Source organism: Chelmon rostratus, chromosome 6 (assembly GCF_017976325.1).
Source record: "Chelmon rostratus isolate fCheRos1 chromosome 6, fCheRos1.pri, whole genome shotgun sequence".
Taxonomy (NCBI): domain Eukaryota; kingdom Metazoa; phylum Chordata; class Actinopteri; order Chaetodontiformes; family Chaetodontidae; genus Chelmon; species Chelmon rostratus.
Window position 1 is genome coordinate 27,487,842 of NC_055663.1, and position 20,270 is coordinate 27,508,111.

Genomic DNA, 20,270 nt, shown 5'->3' on the forward strand with positions numbered 1-20,270 from the left:
TGAACGTACCGTGGCATTTGACCTCCGGGTCTCCCCAGAACAGCTCTCTGCACTCGCCGCATGTTCTTCCTCCGAAGCCAGGATGACAGGAACACTGACCGCTGATCTGTGGATGAGACAAACTGATTACACTCAGACGGACTCACAGCTGAACGTCACAAAACTCTCAACTCAGTTTAAAATGATTTTTCTAAAACTAGATTCTTTACAGCTTACAGCTACACAGCACGGCTGAACATATGAGAACAAAGTTTTATCTTTCAATAAGTTAAAAACATCACTCGTTTCTAACTCCGCGGTGCATCACACAACAGCGAGCTACTCACCTCGTTACAGGACGTCCCGAACGAGTGTTTGGGGTCGCAGTCGCAGGTCTGACAGCCGTGGCCACTTGCCATGTTCCAGGTGTCGGGCGCGCAGTGGTCGCAGTGTTGACCAGTTATGTTCGGGAGGCAGTGACACTGGCCGCTGCTGCGGTCGCACTGACAGTCGCCGGATGACGGACAGCTGGAGGGGTCGCTGCCCAGCTGGTTACATACACACTCTGAGGACAAGAACAAAACCTCATCAGGATTCATCAAGATCTTAATCAAGATGCAGATCGGGGTTTCAGTCCAGATTTTATTGAGATGTTGTGAAAAGATTTTGTCCCCTTTTTTGATGAAGATTTTTTAAAGGTTTGGTTGAAAATGTTATTTGTTTGAAGTTGTATAAATGTCATTATTTGTCAAATCATCTGTCTACTGCCTACTCCAGTGATGTCACTGGTGCACAGATCTCAGGGGTGAAGTTGGTTGCCTTGGTAACCCAGTAAACCCAGTGTACTCACTCCTGCAGTCCTGCAGCATGGCGTTGCCATAGTAACCCAGCTTGCAGCTCTGGCAGGCGGCTCCCTCAGTGTGATAAAGACAGCTCAGACACTCGCCGGTTCGGGCGTCGCAGGACTCCGGGTCCAGCATGTCGATGTTGTTGTTGCACTGACAGGGCTGACACTGCCCGCCCACTTCCCCTGGGTTTCCGTAGTAACCAGATGAGCACTCGTCACACCGACCACCTGCAGAGAGAAGGAGGCGCAGTTTCAGACATGGCTGACGGAACATTTAATCTACGAGGTGTAATAACCTGAGTAAAACTGAGTTCTGTTGCCATCAGATGACAGGACGTGTCCTTCGAGGCTTCTGTGTTTTATACCTGCGGCTCGGCTGAAGTCTAGTCTTTAAATATTTAAACCTGGCAGCCAATCAGAAGCCAGTGCTGTCATGCTGCAGGTTTATATAGAATATTTTCCGCTCGGACAGCTGGAGGTTTGAAGTGGAAACAAAAGGAGAAAGTCTGTGATTCATGCATCTGTCAGCAGCTGATTCCAGGCTGAACCTGTTATTTCCTGTGTTAATAACAGAGTCTCATCACATTCCTGCTCTCAGCTTCTGTTTACATCGCACTCAATCACAAAGCTCATTCTCTTTAACTCAGAACCTTGTTTGTCTCTGCAGTGCACTTTATTTCACTCACAAACTTCCGAGAAGCACAAACTGAACTCACAGTAAAACTGTAATTATCCTGTCTGTGTTTTATTCTCACATCTGGTTGTTTTTTATGACGTTTCTGTTTCATCGAGAAATAAAACTGACAGACAAAGTGATAAAGTGCCGTCCCTCCGTCACTGGCTGGGTGTTAATAAAGTTTTTACCTTTATATCCAGTGTTGCAGACGCAGATGGCCTGCTGGGAGTCATCGCCACGGTAACAACTTCCTGCAAACTGCCGCAGGCTGCCGGGGCCGTCGGGACACATGCAGGGACGACAGTGGTCGCCTGACCCCAACACTGGGTTGCCATAGTAACCCTCCAGACACCTGAACAGAGTTTAGGGTTAAAGAGGAAGTGTGAGGACAAATCGATTTAATGATTCAGACTGGTGAAAAGAAATGGAGGCAGTTTCTTCAACGTTTCAGCATCGTCACAGGTGCGGCACACCTGTCCCCTAACCTCTGCATCTAGTCCCCAGACCTCTTCATCTAGTCCTCAGATCTCTTCTGCTATCCCTCAGGCCTCTGCATCTAGTCCGCAGACCTCTGTATCTAGTCCTCAGACATCTTCAGCTAGTCGTCGGACTTCTGGCTCTAGTTCCCAGACGTCTGCGTCTAGTCCCCAGACCTCTGCGTCTAGTCCTCAGATCTCTTCTGCTATCCCTCAGGCCTCTGCATCTAGTCCGCAGACCTCTGTATCTAGTCCCCAGACCTCTTCATCTAGTCCCCAGACCTCTGGCTCTAGTTCCCAGACTTCTGCATCTAGTCCCCAGACCTCTGCATCTAGCCCTCAGACCTCTGCATCTATCCCTCAGACCTCTGCATCTAGTCCCCAGACCTCTGCGTCTAGTCCTCAGATCTCTTCTGCTATCCCTCAGGCCTCTGCATCTAGTCCGCAGACCTCTGTATCTAGTCCCCGGACCTCTTCAGCTAGCCCTCAGATCTCTTCTGCTATCCCTCAGGCCTCTGCATCTAGTCCGCAGACCTCTGTATCTAGTCCCCGGACCTCTTCAGCTAGCCCTCAGACCTCTGGCTCTAGTTCCCAGACTTCTGCATCTAGTCCCCAGACCTCTGCATCTAGCCCTCAGACCTCTGCATCTAGCCCTCAGACCTCTGCATCTAGTCCCCAGACCTCTGCATCTAGTCCCCAGACCTCTGCATCTAGCCCTCAGACCTCTGCGTCTAGTCCCCAGACCTCTGCGTCTAGTCCTCAGATCTCTTCTGCTATCCCTCAGGCCTCTGCATCTAGTCCGCAGACCTCTGCATCTAGTCCCCAGACCTCTTCATGTAGTCCCCAGACCTCTACATCTAGTCGTCGGACCTCTGCATCTAGTCCCCACTCTTCTGCATCTAGTCGTCGGACCTCTGCAGCTCATCCCCAGACCTCTGCATCTAGTCCGCAGACCTCTGCATCTAGTCCCCGGACCTCTTCAGCTAGCCCTCAGACCTCTGGCTCTAGTTCCCAGACTTCTGCATCTAGTCCCCAGACCTCTGCATCTAGTCCCCAGACCTCTGCATCTAGCCCTCAGACCTCTGCATCTAGCCCTCAGACCTCTGCATCTAGTCCCCAGACTTCTGCATCTAGCCCTCAGACCTCTGCATCTAGTCCGCAGACCTCTGCATCTAGTCCTCAGACCTCTTCAGCTAGTCCTCGGACCTCTGCATCTAGCCCTCAGACCTCTGCATCTAGCCCTCAGACCTCTGCATCTAGTCCTCAGACCTCTTCAGCTAGTCCTCGGACCTCTGGCTCTAGTTCCCAGACCTCTGGATCTAGTTCCCAGACATCTGGATCTAGTCCCCAGACCTTTCCCTGTTCCCAGTTTAAAGTGAACTTGAGCTTATTGTGAGTCGATTTGCCAAATTAATGTTAAGTCTTTGCTCCAGTTACGTTTGATTAACAAATGCTGTTGTTTAACCTCTGAAAATGGTTTGTCTAACTCTTCGTAATGGCCTTAAGAGCCAGGTTGTCATACAGGTATATATCACCTGTCACAGTTTGTGTTATATAACAGGCGTAACTCACCTGTCACAGGTGTGTCCGCTGGTGTGGTCCTTGCAGTTAATACAGCGTCCGGTGTCGGGGTCGCAGTCATCAGCATGCCCGTTGCAGGAGCAGGGTCTGCAGGTGGGGAAGCCCCAGTGACCCGGCAGACAGCGATCGCACTGCCTCCCATACGCCCCCGAAATACAGTCACACTGACCGGTCAGCTGATCGCAGAACAGACTCCGTGAGCCCTGAGGGCTGCAGGCGCACACTGCAAACACAAAGCAAACACACACATGGTTGTTCATGGGGTAAATATCAGGGGGCCAACTCAATAAACAACACATCATTTCATTTTTTCACTTGGTCATCTTACAAATAAGATTTATTTCGATGAACTGATTACAGATCGATCAGGGTTCTGACCTTTGCAGCCGTTGGGTCCGAACTGGAACGTGGTCGGAGCACATGTGTCACAGTTCCTGCCGACCACGTTGGGGCGACACTGACACTGACCACCGCTGGGGTCACACACGGTGCTGAGGGAGCCCTGGGGGTCACACTTGCATTCTGGGAAATGGAGTCACAACACAGGAGAGTTAGACAACCACCAACCTTCAACAGTACCCAAAACCAATACATTCTCCACAGATCCTGTCTGGGAGGGTGCTGATGACAGATCTGTGAGCCGGAAGGTCTGAGGACGTCTGAGGAATGTGAAGAAGCAGAAACCAGTCGAGTCCTGTTCAGGAGGCGGAGGATCAGAACAGAACCATCGATGAGACGAAAGAAGGAGCGAGTAAAGCTGAGTGAAAAAAAAAACTGTCTCCATATACTTTGTAGAAAGAAGATAAATAATCACGTTTATAGCGTGGCTGTCCTGTGAGAACCTCGTATCTCAGAAAAACAGCCTGTTTTCAGCTTTGTGACGATGCATTTCCAGCTGATCCAAGAGGCTTTTTAAACAGTTTATTTAGCTGAAGAAGGAGAATTTTCTCAAGACATGACGGAAAACTTTATCCTTCGGTTAATCATAAACATTCAACATCAACACGTCTGGAGATATGAGCTTTTCACTGGACAGTGAATCTAAAAAGTAAGAGTAACTACAGCTCTCAGACAAATGTAGTGGAGTAAAAAATACAACACTTCCATCTGACATGTAAACTACAAGTACACTAAACTTATACTTAAGTACAGTAATTGAGTACATGTACTTCGATTCCTTTTATTTGATAACTTAAGTTACTAGTTACTCATTAAGATTACTGATACAAAACATAAACAAGCAATACATCCTGACTAAGACAGACTAAGATAAGACTTTATTGATCCACGGAGAGAAATTTACAACCAACCAACGAGGACTTTAAGTTTAAAATGAGCTCCACCTTTAATACTAATAATTGTAATCCAATAATATATATTATTCTAAAATGGGACGTTCTGCATGATGAGTTCTTTTACTTTTGGTAAATCAAGTATATTTTGATGCTAATATGTTTTTACTTAAGTAAAATTTTGACTTCGGGATATTTCGGAAGCACATCTGAGTTCTTCTTCCACCACTGATGTTTGAATCAGCTGACCTGCACCTCCCATTTAAACCAATCAGAGCTTCGATCTGCATCATTAACTGAACCTAAATCTGAAGTTATTCTGTTAATTAATTCTGCCGTGACATTTTAATCAAATGAACAAAAAGTTCCCGTCTTAGTCCGCTAATCTGATCCTGTGTGATGTGAATCAGAACCAGGTTTTATTAAAGCCAGAGGGGAATTCCTCCTTTCTGCTCTCATTCCACAGAGGTCAAAGGTCAGAGTTGAGCAGCAGGACAGAGAAACCCTACACGAGCATTTTCACCTTCTTCTCCTGTGACTTTCCTCTGTCAGCAGCTTCATACGAGTGATTCATCAAATCCTGCAGAATGTTGTTTGTACTTCAGCGAAAATTATAAAAATAATACAAAATTGATGAAATCACTTATATGAACCACTGACGAATGACTGTGACTGTGACAGAGAGCAGCTAGCGAACGTAGTGCAGCATTTAGCAGCTTAAGAGCTAAAAGAGAGCGAATAGTGACGGACATTCATCAGGGACACAAACAAGACTCTAAATGAATGATCATGTTGTAACTGGTGGATGTGCTAAGAAGCAACTGTTTGCTAACAAGTTCAACATGTCAACTTAAAAGGTGAAGATGTGTCAGTGCTGCGTTCACTACTTGTTTCTGCTGGAAACAAAAAACAGAACGAAACAAAAGCAGGCTCCTCTGGCCGACAGTCTCTGATAATAAAAAATCCATCCCTAAAGCTGCTGGACTCAAACTGTTGCAGCTGAATGAGGTTTTCCAGACATTTCAACCTGAATAACCAATGTTTAAATTAATATCATCAATCTCTGCAGTGCAGAGGTGGGTGCTTCCTTTTGGGGTGTGATGAGTGATGAGGTCAAAGCCCTGATGGCAAACAGTCAAGTCTAATTTAAGGTGGACCGCTGTACCTTTAGCTCCCTGGTGCAACATGGCAGAGATGCTGAAGATGAAGTTCCTGCAGATGTCGGTCATCGGCGACTTGATGACGCTCTGGCTGTTCTCCAGGCAACGATAACGCTGGAACGTGTCCCATCCCCTTCCCCCGCTGGAGTCGCCTCCCTCTGAGGCCGTGAAGATCTCCATGTTCTTACAGTGAGGCATCAACACGATCTGAAGCAGAAGAAAACCATGAGAGCGATGGAGAGCGAAGCCTGCAGAGCCTGGACGGCAATTGTAAATGAGTTGTTGCCTTGTTTTCAGCGTTTGAAGATCAGAATAAAGTTTCAGATTTTCCTCACCGAGTCGATGAGCGTGTACGGGGACTGGACGTCGCTGAGGGCCGAGTACAGCGGCAGGCTGAGGCGGACCGTGTAGTTCAGACCAGATTCAAAACAAACGGGTCTGGGAAGAACCACATACCTGAGGGGACAGCCAGGAAACAACAAAAACTCTTCACTCATAGAGAACTCACAGGTATCTCACACAATCCCCACAGAAAAATGAATTTGGCTGCACAAAAATGAAAGATCACTCGATAATGACTCATTTCAGTAACTGGCCTGTTCGGACATTAGTCTCGCTAAGTGTTAAGCTAACTGGCTAGCCTAGCCTTTCCCTGTATTACTACATGAATATGCATACTTTCTTTGTGCTTTAGAAGCTGGAGGATTAAGGACCACTGTGCTGTGCAGGTTGTACCATTTGCACTATTTCCATAGCTTAAATCACCCTCCCACCCCCAAAGCAGTCGACCCAGGGAACACACATCATCTTACGGTTAGGACTGTCTAGGACAGCAAAGATTTGTGGTTAAATAATGAGTCTAAGAGCCTCGTCTGTGTCTGCAGGCAGAGTGGGAATATAAATCAGTGTGTCATCTGCGCAAAAATGTGAGTAATGTCAATTAGACCACTAATGATGCACATGAGAACAGCACCAGTAATACATGCAAGAAATACAACTTTCAACAACAGCAAACAAGAGCGCAAACAGAAACCATCAAAGCTCCAAGCTGATCTCGAAGGACGTTCATGTGACTGTGACCAGTTCAAGTCAGTAATTTGTGTGATGAAACTATTGAACCTACGGGTTTCTGATGAGAATTAGTGATGGTCCCTTTTTCCTTTTTTAAAAGTCAATAAGAAACTCTCACGTCTGGCTAATACGGTTCAGGAAAGCTGGAGGTTTGGTTCAATGTGGAAAAATTCAACGCGTCATGTCTCATTGCTTCAAGTCACTGTTGACTTTTTCTTCTGACACAACCTGAACCTGAACGCAGAGCTGAGGATCTAAACACAGCCGCAACCAGAAAGAACGCCTTAATCAAGATTTAGTGTCAGGAAGAAGTACTGGAGGAAAACTGGTGAAATACGTTAACAGCTAGCATTTAGCGGATACGCTGCAAGATACATTTATTAAGAATGGTTCCACATAATAATAAACATTATCCAGGTTTATAAAAGTTTTTTTAGGACACTGCGTTGGCTGCTGAATGTTACCGTGAGCCAGGGTGAAGTGAGATCATCTGGTTGTCATCATCAGGCACAGTGTTGACACAGCGACTGTCTGCTGTGATAGGTCCAGGTCTCATCACTGTCATCAGAACTTCCTCCCATTGGTCAGGAAGCTGCAGGAGCAGCAGACACATGCAAGGTTTCATTTTTTTACAGATTTACAGGAAAATATCCGAACGGCAGGACGGTGGAAGAGAAGGGGAGACATGTGAGAGTTGGCAGGTCTGACCTGAGGTTCATAACGGATGAGGATGTCATACTCCATGGAGTGGGGGATGTTGTCCACGGAGAACTCCAGGAAGGCCCCCTCTGGGACGTTGACCAGACCGATGCCTGTCCAGGTGGGACTACGGTCCAGAGGATGGGGCCTCGGGACCACCGTCACTCCCTAAAGAAACAAGATGAAGACCGATCAAAACGACCTTGGACGAGCCCACATGTGACGCTGAGGTGAAGGTCAAGGGTCAAAGGTTACAAAGGTGACTCACAGGTCCAAACTTGGCATCCTCAGCCTCATACGTGTAGTGATCCAGAGCGATGAAGTAGAATCCAGACTCGACCTGATCACAGCGACGACCGAACATGTGATCTCTGCAGATGCACTGGCCGCTCACCTGATCACACCTGCAGGGAGACAGGAAATAACAGAAAACTAAAACACTGAAGCAAACCAAACAAAAAAAAACTGCAGGAAAACTGAAACAGAACGATGGACAGAGAGAAAGAGAAGAAAGATTTCATTTCATTTCGTTGAAAAACTTGTTGTGTTTCAACAGAAACTACAAACTGAGAGCAGAGTGACGCTCTGCTGGTTGGCTGTTTGTCAGCTGTTAGCAGTTAAGGCCTCAGTGTGATTCACACATCCATCTGAATTATATTAATTCATGTTTATCTTCCAGTCATGTGATTTATAGTCACAGCTCCTCCCTGGTTTGTTCTTGTGTAACAGCTGTGAAACAAGTAACTAGAAGCTGTTAACATTTCTTTTTATTCACACAACTACTCTCTCTAGTACTGTTTGAGAATCAGCTCCACATTCATACAAATACACAGAGTGCAACTAGCTGTTAGCTGTTAGCAGTTAGCAGCTAGCATTGACCTGGATGTGAACTCACTGGTTGTTGATGGCTCCTCCTAGGTCACAGTCACATGGTCTGCAGCCATCCATATCATTACTGAGACCCCAGTGTTCAGCCTGCACGCACACACACACACACACACACACACAGCAGATGTTAGAGACGTGTCATTAAGTCATTTTCTGACCTCCCAGCTTGTTTCTGTTTGTAAAAGCCTGTTTTAAAGCTGTGAGAGGAAGTCATTCAGGCTTTCATCTCCTAAACACACAATAAGCACACACATCATAAACACATAAAGACGCTCAACCTCCCACAGACTCACAGCTGCAGCTTTTCCTTCACGCACTCAGTGTTTACAGTCTGTTCAGTAACCAGCCTTCAGTCTGTCTGCACTAATCTGACTTCTTAAATATCATATAACCTGGTTATAATAATATTTATTCTGTTTGTTATCAACTGCTCGCGTGTCTCACACAGACACACACACACACACATTATTTCCAATCAGAAACACCTTCACTTTGACTACACTGAACCACGGTCGCAGTCTTTTTATCAAAACATCGGATGTGTCCTTTCTGCTGTTTATGTTTGTCTCATTCCAGTCGGACTAGTTTAAGATTCAGGACTGTGAGCTGATTGGCTGGTTAAACTTCTGCTCAGATTGGCTGTTTTAAACACATCTGTTTGGTATTCAGACTGAATGTGTTTTCTCACCACACACTGGTCGCAGTCTCTTCCAGTGACCAGACGTTTACAGAAGCAACTTCCTGTTTCACTGTCGCAGGGATTTCCTCCAGGAAGTGTTCCCACGGGGCTGCAGGTACACGCTGAACACGGCAATGACACACACAGTAACAGCATGAGTGTATCTGTGTGTGTGTGATGTGCATCTGGTTGTATGCTGTATGTGCTGTAGGTCCGGTGTAGATATTACAGCACGTTGTGCAGGTGTTGTGCATCATTTCTTACCCTTGCAGCCTTCGGACTCGTCGCTCAGCCCGTAATGCGCCTCTTTGCAGCGCTCGCAGCGCTCTCCCTCCACATTGACTTTACAGCGACACTGACCGGCGATCAGACCGGCTCGGACGTCGGTCATCCGGTCACATATTCCTCCATTCAGAGAGCCCAGGGGGTCACAGTTACAGGCTACGGAAACACACACAGGACAAAATTCACTGTGAGGATGAAGACTTCACTGCAGAGGATCAATGACGATGGATTCATTCACCTGGATCATCAGCTGCAGACAGGAAACTGGTTTACACTGAAACTTCAGGTTAAATAAAGTCACTTCATCAGGATGATAACAGGAAGTTCAGACTGATCCGCAAACAGCCTGTGTTAAAACCAACATGTTTTACAGTGTAGTGGTGAGTTAAAACCAACATATTTTACAGTGTAGTGGTGAGTTAAAACCAACATGTTTTACAGTGTATTGGTGAGTTAACCAACACGTTTTACAGTGTAGTGGTGAGTTAAAACCAACATGTTTTACAGTGTAGTGGTTTAAACTGAAACTTTAGGTTAAATAGAGTCAGTTCATTAGGATGATAACAGGAAGTTCAGACTGATCCGCAAACAGTCCGAACTACAAACAGCCTGTGTTAAAACCAACATGTTTTACAGTGTAGTAGTGAGTTAAATCCACCACGTTTTACAGTGTAGTGGTGAGTTAACCAACATGTTTTACAGTGTAGTGGTGAGTTAACCAACATGTTTTACAGTGTATTGGTGAGATAAAACCAACATGTTTTACAGTGTAGTGGTGAGTTAAAACCAACCCGTTTTACAGTGTATTGGTGAGATAAAACCAAAATGTTTTACAGTGTAGCGGGGTTGTCCAGGTTTTTATTTAATGGTGAAGACAGATGAAGGTTGCTTTTTTCTAGATTTTTCTTCTCGTCATTAAATCCTTTCTTGTTTAGACTCTAACCAAAAATGCATCTCTCATTACGTCCTGATTTCCTGTCAGTGGATCACAGCTTTAAGCCCATTGGTTCCCCCTGAAGACGTAAACTTTCGAGCTTGAACACAGGATTTCATTTTAAAGTGAAGCACGGATCAGACTCTGGACTCACCCTGGCAGATGTTGGGGTCTCTGACGTCTCTCTCTGGATGCTGGTAGTAAAACGGTTTACACTGCTCACAGTTGTGTCCGGCCGTGTTGTGCTGACAGTCGTCACAAACTCCTCCGCTGACGTTTCCCGAAGCCACGAACACGGCCATGTCGAAGTGACACGAGTCCGAGTGCTGGTTACAGTTACACTCTGCAGACGCCACGGAGACAGAAGAGTCGTCAACAGAGTTCAAGTTAAAATCGTTCGTTCACCTGACGGTCGTTTCGTCTGCAGCAACTGCTTCAGATCAAAGTCGAGATGATTGATTATTGATAAATATGAAATACAACAACAAACCGAAACACATTTAACTTTGATGTCAGATTTTAAACCAGCAAACTTAGACGTTAGATTTCTCATTTTCAACTCTCCATTGTCACTTGTTGTGGATAGTGCCAACAGAACCGCTCCACCCCTTCCTGTTTTTCCGTTAGCGTCTGTTCAGGAACCGATCACACTGATTCGGTTCTTAAAGGTGGAACACTGCTGACCACTGATTGGTTCATTTTCTGCACTCTGATGTGGGATTTCCAAACTCTCCTGTAATTTACAGCAGTCACGTCTTGCTGCCTGAGGCCTTTTCTCAAGCAGAGCTCATCTCCTAGTCGTAATAAAAGACCACATACTGAGAAGAAGGAACACAAAACTAACAGCACGTTCTTGTTAGTAGCTTAGTGCATGATGTGTAGTCATTGTGTTGTCGAGCAGAAAAGTGATAAAAGTGATTACAGGGCGTTAATTACTAAATGCTGCAGCTTCAAAAAGTCTCGTCTGTTGTTTCTCAACCGCTGGAAAGCTGAAGAGGGTTAGCCCCGAAGCCACGGCAACAACCCCGCCTACATTTAAGAGTGGTAGAAACTCACGGCAGATCTATGGTTTAGGTACATGTCGGTACTGGTCAGGTACGGGTTTCAAGGGTACTATACTGAAAGCAGCTACACCACAGGTATCAGGTTAGCACTGCTATCAGAACTTTAAAAGTAGTCCCAGTCCACCAGAACCCAGGAGAGACTGAGTTTGTACTGGTCATCTTCCAGTAGAAACCAGCAGACAGTGGCATGCACAGAGGGGGGGCAGGGGGGCGACCGACCCCCCTCGTGGCCCAATTGTTGAAAAAAGCGCGCTAAAGTGCCCTCCTGGACACCAAAACACGTGCCCTCTTGGGCACCAAAACGCATGCTAAAGTGCCCTCTTGGGCACCAAAAAGTGCGCTAAAGTGCCCTCTTGGACACCAAAACACGTGCTAAAGTGCCCTCTTGGACACTGAAACAAGCGCTAAAGTGCCCTCGTGGACACCAAAACGCGTGCTAAAGTGCCCTCTTAGACGCCAAAACGCGCGCTAAAGTGCCCTCTTGGACGCCAAAACGCGTGCTCAAGTGAAGTCCTTTTCGCCCCTGCCCTTCAAAAAGTCTGTGCACGCCACTGCCAGCAGAGATCAGCTGAGACCAGTACAGAGCCGCAGACAGTGGAGACCAGTATGGACTCACTCTTGCAGGCGTTGGTGTTGCGTCCCTCGGCTGGTCTCCAGGGCAGGTCGTGGTGGAAATCCTGGCACTGTTCACAGTTCAGTCCTTTAGTGTTGTGGTTACACATGCAGTGACCATGGACCTGAAGACACATAGCACACAAACTGTCATCAACAACAGATACAACAACCCCTAATCAATCAATCCTCTCTGCACCTGCAGAACACAACTCCATAACAATCAGGAGATATAACAATCAAAAGACATTGATTACATTGAAATCAGGATCGAACTTTAAGAAAGGTTTTTACTGTGTTTGAACTGATGTTTTCAACCAGAATCAGTCGAAACAGGTTTTAGGAAAGTTGAGTCAGTGATTAGAAGAAGTTAAAGTTAAACTGATGGAGTAAAAACTGCGTCAACCCCTGAAATTCTTCCTGAATGATTAATGAATGAATCTGGAGCTCGTTAACAGTCTCTGGTGAAACAACAGCATTGGAACATTCAAACATCCAAAATGGGACTGTTTCAGTAAAATCCATCACTGATCCACCCCAGTCTGCCTGGTCCCCTTCAAGACTCAGCCGGTCCGCTTCAAGACTCACCTGATCCCCTTCAAGACTCAACTGATCCCCTTCAAGACTCACCTGATCCCCTTCAAGACTCACCCTGTCACTTCAAGACTACCCTGGTCCCCTTAAAGACTCATGTGGTTCCATTCAAGACTCAGCCGGTCCGCTTCAAGACTCACCTGATCCCCTTCAAGACTCAGCCGGTCCGCTTCAAGACTCACCTGATCCCCTTCAAGACTCAGCCAGCCCCCTTCGAGACTCACCCTGCCTCTTCAAGACTACCCTGGTCCCCTTAAAGACTCATGTGGTTCCATTCAAGACTCGCTCTGTCCCATTCAGGACTCACCCTGCACCTTCAAGATTCTCCCCATCCCTTCAGGACTCACCATGCCATCCCTGGTCTGCCCGGTTCCCTGGATGGGGGCACACTCGGAGGCGTGTCCATAGCAGAAGCAGTTTCCTCGGACCACCATGTCGTAGACGGCGTAGTAATACTTCTCTTTGATCTCCATACGAGAGTCCAGCAGATTGTCTCCGAGCGTGTGCAGTTTGGTGAACTTCACCCGCAGGTTTGTGATCTTCAACATGTCTGAACGAAAGGCGAATAACAGGTGATCAATGATAGATCAATAACTGATTAATAACCCTGACAGATCGTAAAGCAGTCATCGACCGACGTGAGGAAACGTACTCTGAATCCTGGGGCTGTAGGGATCATCGATCTTGAATGCTGGGTCCAGAACTCTGAAAATCACCTGGAAAAAAGGAGGTATTTCATCAAATTATTTGATTTTTATCAATAACCGAATAACTAGCTGTCATTGATAAGGCGGGGACGTGGAGCAGTTGTTCACCAATCAGAAGGTCTCCAGCCCCTGCAGTCTACATGTCGAAGTGTTTCAGGTAAAATACTGAAGCCGATGCTCAAGAAGCCATCTGTGTGTGTGTGTGTGTGTGTGTGTGTGTGTGTGTGTGTGTGTGTGTGTGTGTGTGTGTGTGTGAGCAGGTGAACGCTGGCTTGTGCTTTGAGGGGTCGATCAGACTAGAAAAGCTCTATTCAACTGGAGTCCACGTCCAGTCAGAGTACTGCAGTACCTCTCCTTCAGTGGATGGCTCGATGTCGGAGTAACGTGAGTCGCAGATGACATCATCGACCTTCTGCATTGGACCCTGGGAAACAGACGGGAAAGACGTCTCGCAGTCGTAGGCGAAGTAACGATAAACCTGCCACGTCTTCCCGAAATCAGCTGACCGCTCGATCACCATGGCAGCGGGTCTGAACGTCTGAGGAGAGAACGATGGCAGAAAATATATCATTCTGTCGATCCCACCGACCATCAGAACAAACCCACAACGTCTGAACACGTCTGTTGCCAGTTGAATCACAAAGATTTGACTCTTTTTATTTGATATAGACGATTTTCTCAGTGATGTTTCAGTAAGCTGCAGCAGAGCCATGGGAACACACTTTTGAAGATTTAAAAATCAGCAGCAGCTTTGGATGCAGCTGTGGCCTGTCTGAACCGCTGACATCTTTTTATTTCACTTTAAACATCAAAACATGTAAACAAACAAACAAAGGAAACAGTTTAAATAAATCCACCAATAATCCTTTATATCAGCCTACATCACGCTCATGTTTAACGGTAAGACTCACGTTCGGATGCCTTTCTTCATCATCGGTGATGAGAAATGGTGTTTCATCACACTCTGCTTCACTGTCACTCTAACTTTACTCACCTGAGACTGTGAAGAATCTGTTTTTGAACTCAAGAACTCTGAGTGTGTGTGTGTCTGTGTCTGTGTGTTTGTGTGTGCCTGTGTGTGTCTGTGCCTGTGTGTTTGTGTGTGTCTGTGTGTGTCTGTGTGCTTGTGCGTGTGTGTCTGTCCGTGTGCCTGTGTGTGTGTGTGTGTGTGTGTGTCTCTGTGTTTGTCTGTGCGTGTGTGTGTGTCTGTGTGTGTGTGCCTGTATGTCTGTGTGCCTGTGTATGTGTGTGTCTGTGTGTGTGTGCCTGTATGTCTGCGTGCCTGTGTGCATGTGTGTGTCTGTGTGTCTCTGCCTGTGTGTGTGTGTGTGTGTGTGTGAGAGTGTGTTTGCCTGTGTGTGTGTGCGCCTGTCTGTGTGCCTGTGTGTGTGTGCCTGTATGTGTGTGTGTGTGTGCCTGTGTGTGTGTGCGCCTGTGTGTGTGTGCCTGTGTGTGTGTGCGCCTGTCTGTGTGCCTGCGTGTGTGTGTGTGTGTGCCTGTATGTGTGTGTGTGTGTGCCTGTGTGTGCCTGTGTGTGCCTGTTTGTGTGTGTATGTGTGTGTGTGTGCCTGTTTGTGTGTGTGTGTGTGTGTGTGTGTGCGTGCCTGTGTGTGTGTGTGTGTGTGTGTGTGTGTGTGTGTGCCTGTGTGTGTGTGTGCCTGTGTATGTGTGTGCCTGTGTGTGTGCCTGTGTGTGTGTGTGCCTGTATGTGTGTGCCTGTGTGTGTGTGTGTGTGTGTGTCGGACCTCCCGGGCAGCTACATAAAGCAGCTTCCTGTGAGGTGTTTGTGTTCCCTCCTCTCTCTAACAGGCTCTGAACAGTTCACTCAGCAGGAAACAGATTTCAGACACTCACTCATCATCAGCACTGACTGTAGCTCAGCTGTAATTTACACATCCATGACATGTGGAGCATTGCATTGTGGGATTGTTAGCAGAAAGTAGCAAACACAACATGGACATTATGTAGTGGATATGTTTACACACTCAGGATTCAGCCCCTCACATAAAACGGCAGATGGCAAATATAAACAGGAAGTGATTTCAGACAGTGTCCAAACTGGACGTGTTCTCACAGGACCCTGACCAATCAGAAAGAAGTGTTTGTTTTGCTGGTTTCTGAACATTTGGTCTTTTGGCCTCATAAAGACACCCTCACCATCTGCTCCTCAAGGTCTTCTATGGATGGTGAGGCCATTTTCTGAGAGAGCTGATTGAACCACCGCAGACACCTTGAAAACCCAGGTGTAAAGCTGAGGTTACCTCACTAAACAAAAACCCTGCCTCGAGGTACAGGCCTCTGGGCACTGTCACACCTGTAGTCATGTGCTCTGTGTACATGTGTAGAACTCACCTTGAAGGTCATGATGAGGTGTGTGAAGTGAAACTCCGCCTCCAGGTTCAGCTGGATGGTGACGTTCTCCAGTCCTGCAGACAGCAGTTACCAGTTACACCGATATATTCTCAATCTGTATATCGTGTGTACTGTGTGTACTGCACATCAACATACTGAAACAGTACGTTACACAGCAGAACATCAAACCATTAGAACCATCAAATACTACTGAACAAACGGGCGAATCACAACCTTTCTATAACTTCCCAAAACTGGGATAAATTATACCTGTGACCAACGTCAGTGTGTGCACGTAAACAATAACTCATCACCCCGAAAACCCTGCAGCATGGGAGCACCACAAGGCTCAATGTTAGGGCTGCTGCCTTTCAGTAGATACATCAATGACCTCCTGTCTGTTTGCAATGATGTATGCAGATGACACTGTGCTACCGATGGGAAGAAGAATATAATAAACTTTAACAGAAGGAATGGAAAATGTCGCTGCATGGTTAAATAACTCTTGTCTCACTATAAATGTTGAAAAGACTGTAACTACGTTCTTAGATACAGACTCAGAAACTTAGAAAAAAAATTAAAACTATGGATGAATTTAAATACTTTGGTGTCGCTGTTTGACTTCATAAAGAACATTAAAATGCTCAGTAACAAAAACAAAATTTTACTTTGTAAATTTTAGTCATATAAGAAACAGCTGTGGATCAAACATCTTTTTGAATACAATGATTCTGACACATCTTTCACACAGTATGACAGGTCGGTCTCAGGCAGGTAAAACAGCCTTCAGATCACAAAGGGACCACGGAGGAAAACAGCAGTTTGCTAAAAACCTGGAACGTTACAGCTCTCCTTTCTTTACACGCTGTTTGTGACTTGTTCCCGTTCAAATAAAGGAACATAATTACACTTAATTAGTACTTAATTAGTAGTTCTTCAGTGAATCAGACCGTTTCCAGCTGTGAGTCGTGAACCTGTAACAACATGACTGGCTCTGAAGTGTGAGGAGGAGTTCACCTCCTCTGACCTCTGACCTCTGACCTCTCTGCATGTGCTTGTTCTCACCGTTCTCAGACTGCCACCAGGTCTTCAGTCTGTTCGGAGCGAACGTGGTCACGACGTTCTCGACGCGGTGACCACCCGCCTGCTCCATAAGATCGTCGTAGGGATCCGCCGAGTCACACACAAAACACTTCTTCTCCTCCTGTTTGGAGAGACGGGGGGAGGGGGGGGGGGGCGGGGGAGGGAAGGGTTAATGCTGAGCTGAATTCCTCAGATTCCTCTCTGCTCGCTCAGTGGAGATAAGAGGACCGCAGACTTTTCATTAATTCATTGTGTAAAACAGTTGAGTCTTTGATTCACTTCCTGCTTTAAGTGGAAGCTAAAAGAAAGTTAAACCTTTAAAAGCTTTGACTGTTTCTGCCATTTTCACTTAATCTAATAAATGTTGACTTTATTTATCGGGTGTCACACGTCTGATGCTGTGGATCAGGAACTGATACTGAGCCTTTATAAATTTACATCTGCAACATGAGCAGCAGAACCTTTTTATTATATTTTTTACGTATTGGTGTGAAGGTTCAGGAGGCAGTGCAGGACGTCTCCAGTGAGTTTAATCCAGATTGTTCAAAGGAGTCTTGAGCTTTGATCAAATATGTGATAGGCCACGCCTACTTGCGCCAATCAATATGCCACTTCAGATGGAGGTTGATACCTGACTCCAGAGCAAGCACACCAAAACTGCTGAAATTCTGTCCACTGGGATTTGATGTACACGTTTTGGCGCCCCCTTTGGGTCGGGCTTAAAATGTTGCAGTAGGCTTATTCCCATTCACAGAGCTATGATTAATGAACGTTGTAGCTCAGTCTGGTGCTGATAGTCAAAATCCATCATGGTGGACTTCTCTGGTCCAACAGGCTTTTTTTGTAGATCATGTTGAGCTGGACTTGTGGGTCCCGTTTCAAAAACTGAATTATTGGGCCTGAATTACAGCTCATCTCAAACATTCATCCACGTTTAAAGACAGAGCGTCACACTGAGCATGCCCAGTTCACTCTCCCATCCTGATTCAGTTTGACCTTTGAAGCCGTCTGTGTTTTCTCCACAGAAGCATCTGGACAAACATCTGTCTGCTGTCAGCGCTCCATGTTTCCTTATAGGGAGGCGACTTCACACAGGAAACACTGCAGACTGCCACACACACACACACACACACACACACACACACACACACACACACACACACACACACATATCTCTAAACTTCACTGAAACCTTCTGAACTCTTAATTAAATACAACCTGAAACTACTTCAACATGTTCTGCCTGAAACAAACATCAAATCTCTCTTGAAGCAAATTCAACCTCAGTCATTAATCCAAAATAAACTGAACTAAAACGCCTGGAGACACACAGCTAATGAACGATGATGGACGTCCATCGTAGGACAGCTTGTTACTGGTGGGTTCATGGGTCAAACACAGTCCTCCTCTCAGGATCAGGATCAGGTTAATGCTGATCCAGGCATGAAGAATTCCACCTGTAGGTTCTCTCTTTGTTTATCTGTGTATTATGTTTGCCTTTGAATTGTATTGTCCAGGTGTTGTTAACCTGTATATTGTATTTTGTTGTTGTTGCTTACCCGTCGCTGTTGTTTACCTATGGTTCAGGTGTTACGTACCTCCATATTGTACAGTTCAGGTGTTATTTACGTGTACACTGGATTGCTCAGGTCTTGTTTACCTGTATATCTTAAGGTTCAGATGTTATTCACCTTAGCGTAGGATGGTTCAGGTGTTGTTTACCTGTACATTGTATAATGCACGTGTTAACGTACCTGCAGGTGGCTCACGATGCAGAACGGTTCGGGTCGCTTCAGTCCACAGGTGGAGGTGGATGAGAGTTGGTGGGCTCGGCCAATCAGAAGGTCTCCTGTTGCTGGGTAACAGCTGCCCTCTGTGCACACATCACTAAGTTCTGGGAGGCTGACATCATCCAGGGCTCCGCCCACCGAGGCCCCGCCCTCCTGAGCGCAGGTAAACACCTGCAGAGCTGAGAGCAGAGGCTCTTATTGTGAAAGTCTGAGGTTCCAAATAGTCAAAATGTCTTTTCCAAAACCCTTTCTTTGGAAAACGTCACAAGGTCAAAGAAAGACGTGAAGGAGAATTTACGCTTAACAAGAGAACAACAAAAAACTCCGACTGCACGGCCACGAGGCCACGCCACGATGTGAAGGTGGAGGTTACTGACGTGGTCGGCGGTGAAACCGAAAGCTCGTCTTAGATAGCTCTTACCATGTTGGAGAGACAGAGAGAGACAAAAGAGACACACAGAAAGAGAGAGACATGAGGAGACTGAGAGAGAGACATAAAGAAACAGAGAGAGACATAGAGAGACACGTAGATAGACAGAGAGAGAGACGTGAGGAGACTGAGAGAGAGACAGAGAGACAGAGACACATAGAAAGAGAGAGACATGAGGAGACTGAGAGAGAGACATAAAGAGACAGAGAGAGAGAGATAAAGAGACACACAGAAAGAGAGAGACACGAAGAGACACACAAAAAGAGAGAGACATGAAGAGACAGAGAGAGAGGGACATAAAGAGACAGAGAGAGAGACATAAAGAGACAGAGAGAGACAGAGAAAGAGAGAGACATGAGGAGACAGAGAGAGACACACAGAGAGAGATACAAAGAGAGAGAGAGACATGAAGAGACAGAGAGAGAGACATGAGGAGACACACAGAAAGAGAGAGACATGAAGAGACAGAGAGAGAGAGACATAAAGAGACAGAGAGAGAGACAGAGAAAGAGAGAGACATGAGGAGACACAGAGAGACACAGAGAGAGAGACACAAAGAGAGAGAGAGACATGAGGAGACAGAGAGAGAGACATAAAGAGTCAGAGAGATAGAGAGATCTGGACAGAGGAGTGGACGTGGTGGAAGACCGTGATGAAGGCTGATGTTGCAGGTCTGTCTTATTGTGAGAAGTCTTTCTGGCTGACGAAGACTGTGGACGTGTGACGTCACACGTTGATCATTTGTTTTCATGAACGGTCGAATGATGCAGCGCTTTAAATGTTGCTGCTGTGAGGAATTATGGGACAGTGTTTCCTCCTTTCCTGTCCTAAAGGACGACCCAGTGCGTCCTGTGCTAAAGGAGACAGGGACAGGAAGCAGTGAAGCATCTCTCCTCAAACAGTGTCATCACGGCTGCCGCTCACATATTTCCAGTCATTTCACTCAGAGCTGATCTGAGATCAGACTCGAATAAAACTACAGAGAGATGGTGAAGCTCAGTTCCTGTCTTTCACATCAGAGCTAAAACATCGAGTCTGATCCATTGAATGGCAGAAAAATAATCACCCGGA

The 20,270-nt window shown here is 46.3% G+C and overlaps 1 protein-coding gene across 1 annotated transcript in view; it reads right to left on the reverse strand.

Annotated features, from left to right (window-relative positions):
* lamb1a (laminin, beta 1a) overlaps positions 1 to 20,270 on the reverse strand; it is a 28,566-nt gene that overhangs the window by 7,025 nt on the left and 1,271 nt on the right. The window contains exons 2-23 of the mRNA XM_041938429.1: positions 18,734 to 18,948; positions 16,962 to 17,100; positions 15,897 to 15,970; positions 13,894 to 14,082; positions 13,490 to 13,553; positions 13,185 to 13,387; positions 12,248 to 12,368; positions 10,722 to 10,910; positions 9,613 to 9,789; positions 9,358 to 9,470; positions 8,677 to 8,756; positions 8,050 to 8,185; positions 7,791 to 7,949; positions 7,547 to 7,674; positions 6,347 to 6,467; positions 6,017 to 6,218; positions 3,938 to 4,081; positions 3,551 to 3,782; positions 1,691 to 1,854; positions 830 to 1,054; positions 327 to 544; positions 10 to 106 (exon numbers count right to left, since the gene is read on the reverse strand). Coding sequence (XP_041794363.1) covers positions 10 to 106; positions 327 to 544; positions 830 to 1,054; positions 1,691 to 1,854; positions 3,551 to 3,782; positions 3,938 to 4,081; positions 6,017 to 6,218; positions 6,347 to 6,467; positions 7,547 to 7,674; positions 7,791 to 7,949; positions 8,050 to 8,185; positions 8,677 to 8,756; positions 9,358 to 9,470; positions 9,613 to 9,789; positions 10,722 to 10,910; positions 12,248 to 12,368; positions 13,185 to 13,387; positions 13,490 to 13,553; positions 13,894 to 14,082; positions 15,897 to 15,970; positions 16,962 to 17,100; positions 18,734 to 18,948 — 3,390 coding nt within the window. The remainder of the gene's footprint in view (positions 1 to 9; positions 107 to 326; positions 545 to 829; positions 1,055 to 1,690; positions 1,855 to 3,550; positions 3,783 to 3,937; positions 4,082 to 6,016; positions 6,219 to 6,346; positions 6,468 to 7,546; positions 7,675 to 7,790; positions 7,950 to 8,049; positions 8,186 to 8,676; positions 8,757 to 9,357; positions 9,471 to 9,612; positions 9,790 to 10,721; positions 10,911 to 12,247; positions 12,369 to 13,184; positions 13,388 to 13,489; positions 13,554 to 13,893; positions 14,083 to 15,896; positions 15,971 to 16,961; positions 17,101 to 18,733; positions 18,949 to 20,270) is intronic.